Here is a 6,425-nt window from a genome sequence, read left to right on the forward strand (position 1 = left end):
CGGGCCGCCACACTCTAGATAATTAATGAGTTATTGTGCCTGAGCACTTATCTTTGCCAAATGAACACTTAAGTGGTAATGGGCCTGTTTCATAAAAGCCCTGGATCATGAATGTGTTGTTAAATATCCTTTTGTCTCGTCTCTTGTTTTAACAGGTGTCCTGCACTGAAGCGTGTGAGCATCGCTGATCATGAAATCCCAACATGAAATCCCAAATCCATCAGCGCCACTAAAAACAGGACATCTCTGCTCTGCTCTTTCTGGCCTGAAGATGATGAACCGTGGCGGTGGTTCTTTTTGCCAGGGAACCCGGGCCAGGACCATGTGACCAGTTGGCAAAGAACCACATCATCTGCGGATGAACTGGAGCAGCAGTCCCAGTTTACATCAGGAGGAGCAGAACAAGGCAGAGACACTGTCGAGGAGACATGAGTGTTACGAATCCAAGAAACCTTTAACAACTCAAACCCTCCCCGACAGATTACGATGGTTCCTGCTGAGAACATGAGCGTTTTCTCTGCTGCAGATTTATGTCCCAACTGCAGCTCCACCGCCCAGCCCGAGGTGGATGTGATTAAGGTGGTGGTTTTGGGCCTGGTCCTGGTGGTGTTTGCAGTGTTCGGGGTGCTCGGCAACATCCTGGTCATCCTGTCGGTGCTGTTCCACCACCACTGGCGCTCGGTGACCCACTACTTCATCGCTAACCTTGCGGCGGCCGACCTGCTGCTCAGCTCCGCCGTGCTGCCCTTCTCCGCCACCTCGGAGGCCCTCGGCAGGTGGGTGTTCGGACGCTCCTTCTGCGGCGTCTGGGCCGCCCTGGACGTGCTCTGCTGCACTGCCTCCATCCTCAGCCTGTGTGTGATCTCCATCGACCGCTACCTGGCCGTCAGCTACCCTCTCCGCTACCCTGCTCTGGCTACAGGGCGGAGAGGCCTGACGGCGGTGGCGGCCCTCTGGGGACTCTCTGCAGCCATATCCGTGGGCCCCCTGTTCGGCTGGAAGGAGCCCGACCCAGAGGACGAGACGGTGTGCCGGATCACAGAGGAGCCCGGCTACGCCTTGTTCTCAGCCTTGGGGTCTTTCTACATCCCTCTGGCCATCATCCTGGCCATGTACTGCCGGGTGTACACGGTGGTGAAGAGGGAGACAAACACCATCAGGAAGGGCAGTAAAGGAGAAGGGGTCGAGACAGAGGGGGTGGTGCTGAGGATTCACAGAGGACACGCCGTGCAGACGGAGAAGCAGGAGGAGGACAAGGAGATCAAGAGGCATAAACGCTGCACCCTCTCTGTGCTGAGGCTGCTGAAGTTCACCCGAGAGGAGAAGGCGGCCAAGACTCTTGGCATCGTGGTCGGGTGCTTCATCCTGTGCTGGCTCCCGTTCTTCCTGGTTCTACCCATCGGTAAGGTACCAATCTCACCTGACACAGCCCCTTCTTGTAAATCTCGTGTTTTCTGTTTTACACTCAGGCGTTTGAGCCAAGTGTCAAAGACAATTCCCTGGCAATCTTTCAGAAAACACTGAAAGTTGTCCTGAATAGAACCTAAGGGATATGGATTTCTGGAGGCCGATGCTGATGCGATTAAAGGGAATTAAGAAGTATCAAATATTGACATATTGGTTGATTAAAAAAACTGTCAATGAAGATTTAATCAAATCTTCATGAACAGGGGTGAGGAGCCATCATCCCCTGTCAGACCAAAAGGTTCCTCCCATCCCCTTAAGAGAGGGAAAGTGCTGAGCCTGCAGATTGAGATGCAGCCAAGGATCTTAATGCTGCTGACACAATACTCGGTTCCACAGTTAAGTCTTGAATCTGACACAAAGCAAGACAGGTGGAGGTCATAGCCCACACAATTACAAATGTTACAGAGGGTTGAATTTTACACTTTAACCATCAAATGTCTGATGAATAACGATAAATAGAAAGAAAACACAAATTCAACCTTATAAAATGAACTTGAATCTGGAATATATATGTAGTATTTAGTTTCTGTCCAAATAGGATTAGGGTAAATTTACATATGTTTCTGATTTGTGTTTGTTGTCAAATAAAGGTTTTCTTATTGGTGCAAACTAGATCCCGATATTTCAGTGAATGAATCAAATCACACGATTTATACTGGCTGCAATTAAATAATGAAACTGTCTTCAGCGCAGTAAAAATACTTTCATATCTATATAACTGCTACTTTCCTTAATCTTATATTTTAAAACACACAAAATGAAAGAAAATATCAGTTTTTTAGTGTATGAAAATATAAATAATAGAAGATATGTGAAGAACATCCAGTTGCTGCAGTACTGAAAATGTGTACTTATACCTCAACATCGTGGGTGAACAGTAAATCTCTGCTCTTCGGGCCATGTGTGTAAACATGCACCTCACTGTGAAGGATTTACTCTTAACGATAAAATGTGAGAAACACAAACTGGGGCCTTGAAATTCCTCATCTGCTTCTGAGGTAATGACCTAATCTCCGAATTTAAAACAGGGATTTAAATGATTAAAGAATTCATTAATGTCGTAGTTTGAGCTTTAATCATTACCATAATCCATCTTTTAGAGAGGCCCACTCCACTCTGGGAAAAACATGAAATGTTAATACGTTTTCGTGAGTAAAAATGTCTCTGTAGTTAAAAACATCAGGAGGAAAGGTGCACGACTGCGACGCCACACAGTGTCAACTTCATCTTTTAATAAATAATACTTCCTTTTTGTCAGCGTCTGTCAAAGGAGACAATGAGAGCGCCGTTATCGAAGATGTAAGCGAGGACAGAGGAGCGGCCATTGTGAAGCTCAATCTCAAATCTTAATTGCTTCTGAATCTCCTCTCACGGCTGGAGAGAGATAAGTGATTGTCGGAGCAGCCCAGTGTGTAATTAAGGGCAATCGTCAATCAGCGGCCGGCTCCCAGGTCACAGATGGTGAGATGCTCGCTGGAACGTGGGCTCGGTTACAAATTGTTATCTCACCGAAAGAGAAAAGCTGTTGCTCTGTTACAAGATGGAGGAAAGTTTGGATTAAACGCATCCGAACAAACAATGTGTTACATTTATCTCATCTTATTTTGTGTGTTTACATCCAGAAGCAGCCTTATCATAAGCCCCCAATGTGTAATCCAGCTGTAAAATGTGCTGCAGACTGTAGATACACCAATTGTATTATACCGGAGTATTACCAGGGGCCCTAGGATAAAGGGGCCATTGAACAAAACCATCAAACCCAAGCAAAACATTCCCCCCCGATTCTTTAAGTCTCAAAAATATGAACCAAGTGCAGATTGTGCATAGTAAATAAAAGTAAAGTCGTAAACTTACCAATGATGTCACTGCCAGAAGGAGCCGTTCTCAGGGGCCCCCTCTCAGATCAAAGCCCCATGCAATTACCTACTCTGCCCAACCTCGTTGCGACACCCCTGGTGGCACACAAGCTAGTTTGTGTGCCGATGCTTGATGGTGTGTTTCACTCGGAGCACGACGCCGGGCTGGACCTTCCCCCCCGCTGCGCCTCGACTTCCACTCCCACTGTTCTCAGAAGGAACACGGAAAAATTCAATTACAAGCAGGCAAATAAAACACCACACAGGATCCGAATGGGCTTCCACTATGTGATGAAATTGAATGAGCCAAAGCACTGCTCCCTCCCATGGACGCTGTAACAGATAACAAGCGTGAGGCTTAATGGGCCGTAATGCTCGGAGGCATCCTCAGTCACCCCGTGGCCTCCAGAGACATCGGGAGTGTAGTTATGCATTTCAATTGAGACAGACCTTCATGGCTCACAGCACCGGCGCTCAGTCAGGCTCCCAGACAATAAGAGTCTGAGATTCCCTGACTGAGGATTAGAGAAACCACTGCATATTTAATATTTGTTCTTCAGATGGAAAGCTTGATTTGTGCTGCATCACTGAGTAGCTGCTCACCTTTAAACTGCAGCTGCAACCATGCAGGCATCACCCGGCAGTGTCCTTATAGCCAGCTCGTAAAGTGAGGTGACTGCAGCTCATCAGAGAATTAAACAATGGATGAAGCTGCTGTGAAGCACGTGAAAATCAGACATGTGACTAACGGCTTTCGTTCCCCTGGACCGATGAGGCAGATGGTTTTTATCTCATTCTGTGTGCTTGCAGGTTTGCATAATATCAAACTATAAAAATGCTAAATTTCTTCCAATTGTTATGGTTTTGTTGAGAATGCATTCAAGTCATGTCCCTCTCAAAAAGGATAATTTTGTAATTCTGGTTTCATAGTTTGAAAGCTTTTGACAGCAAATCATTGAATCCTGAAATTGTGGAATACGAATTAAAGGGCCATTTGGTTCATTTATTTATTTTTAATTTTTATTTGAATCTTATATTCGTCAAACTTGTCCCAAAGAAAACGTTATTCTTTTGATGGTGCAAATTTTGTTTCCTTATTGAAACCACATAGAGGAAATACAGTTTTAATACAATCCTACAAAATATGATAGCATTCCTGCACAACAACAACATTATTAATTCAAAATATCGAATACTTTTCATCCTCATAAAACATTAAAGACAGTTTCATACATTATAGATGTATTAGAGTTATTGGATACCCATGCTTCAAAGATGGGGACAATTTTCTTGAATAAAAAATAGCTTGCATGAGCCGTTTGTTGTGCATTGTGCAGCCCAGTTGTATATGGATTCCCCCCCCAGTGGCCCCTGGCCGGCTCTGCCTATATATGGTAAATTATTATGACATTAGGAACTTCTAGGCTCTTTTAAAAGAAATATTAAACCTCTACAAAGTAATAATTGAGAAAGTATTAACCATCCTTGTCCACATAAAAGTACGTGGGCAGAGGAGATCATATACCTTCTGCCATGTTGTAGGATTAATCTGTAGTTTTTTCTTTTAACTGAACAATCTGGGCTTTTAAAGAGTTTTATATATTTATCTGATTTATTAGAATACTGTACATTCAGAGGCTTGTTCAGCTTTGGCAGTGTGCTGGCTCTTAAGTGCTTTCTGCCTCTTGCTGGAAGATGAAGTTATAGTGTTGTACTAGCATTATAATTCATATTTTTGATTTACGTGTGTGTGTTCATGTGTGTGTCCTCCAGGCTCCATCTTCCCGTCCTGTAAACCTTCTGAAACCATCTTTAAAATAACCTTCTGGCTGGGTTACCTCAACAGCTGCATCAACCCCATTATCTACCCGTGCTTCAGCCAGGAGTTCAAGAAGGCCTTCCTCAACGTGCTCCGTGGCCGCTGCCTGAGAACCGCCTCGCCACCGGGACACATCACCACCCACTCCTCCAGTTCGGGGCCAGCGTCCAACACCTCCGACCCCTCGGCCCCAAGCAGCAGCTCTGCTTCCTCGTGGTGTTGCTGCACATCCCTGTCAAGCTCCTCGCCATCTGCCGGCGGTCCAGCTCCGGCTCGGAGCTCACAAATCCAGAGTAGGAGTCTGCTGAAGGCGTGGTGCTTCTCGGCGAGTCGAACTCCGGTACCGCAGAAAAGATCAGCGAAGGTCTTGCATATTTCGCTCGGCGTTAAAGGAGAAGATGTTTGAATGTCATGTCGAGGCTACGTCAACACGGGTCGACCTTGTACTTTGTTTTCGCCTTGGGGAAACACTCGCAGACAATTTTTGTCCTGTATCCCTCGGAGGCATCAGAGTGCCGGGCCAGACGAAAGCAGCTTTCCTACAGAACGAGCAGGAGGCAGCTCTGTTGCCTTCGGGCTCTGTGCAATGTTTAAACCCCCGGAGTGTAGCAGAAAACAGGATTCACGGAAAGTGACTGAATGATGTTTTTTTGGGGGGGGGCACTTAATGTCACAGTGTCTAAGAAGAACTGCTCCAGTAGAGGACTGTGAAGTATGAGCGCTCTCGAGAGACTTTGCGGGTAATTTCTTTCCTTCTCAAGGTCGTTGGGGATAAGCATCTGTGTTTAGCAACGCACTAAAGAGATAAATGCATCTTTGTGAAATGACATTGTAAAAGAACCCCAGAGAGGATGTCTTTTAACATTAGTCCATTTCGGGATTTTGCATGTGCAAAATCCCTTTAGGTCGAGGTACTAAGTGTCAGAGAAATGACTTTACATCATCCAGCATCCGTCTCTGTGGCGCTGTGACAGGCCGAATGCTCATAGTGTGGTTTTGTCTTGACTGTATCAACCATGTGCTGAATCGGTGTTGTTTACATGAACAGGTCTCAGAGGCTTTCTGTTAATGGTTGACCATACACGCAGTTCCATTTACGTTGTCTATTTCTTCTCTTCCTCACAACCAAACCAAGAGCGCACAACCAACTGGACTGGAAAGTGTTGAACAACTAAATATAAATGTTATCTTTAGCATGCGTACAGTGAGTGAGGTCACAAATATTTGACTGCACGTGGATGTCCACATATGGGGTTCATGGATACCCTGGCTGACATGGGTGG

The 6,425-nt window shown here is 45.7% G+C and overlaps 1 protein-coding gene across 1 annotated transcript; it reads left to right on the plus strand.

Moving 5' to 3' along the window:
* The first annotated feature begins 486 nt into the window (after nt 1-486).
* Nucleotides 487-5,570, plus strand: adra1ab (adrenoceptor alpha 1Ab). Its single transcript, XM_062413185.1, has 2 exons — nt 487-1,402; nt 5,097-5,570. The coding sequence occupies exons 1-2, from the start codon at nt 487-489 to the stop codon at nt 5,546-5,548; spliced, it is 1,368 nt and encodes a 455-aa protein (XP_062269169.1). The 3' UTR covers nt 5,549-5,570.
* The last annotated feature ends 855 nt before the right edge of the window (nt 5,571-6,425 follow it).

Source organism: Platichthys flesus, chromosome 19, assembly GCF_949316205.1.
Source record: "Platichthys flesus chromosome 19, fPlaFle2.1, whole genome shotgun sequence".
Taxonomy (NCBI): domain Eukaryota; kingdom Metazoa; phylum Chordata; class Actinopteri; order Pleuronectiformes; family Pleuronectidae; genus Platichthys; species Platichthys flesus.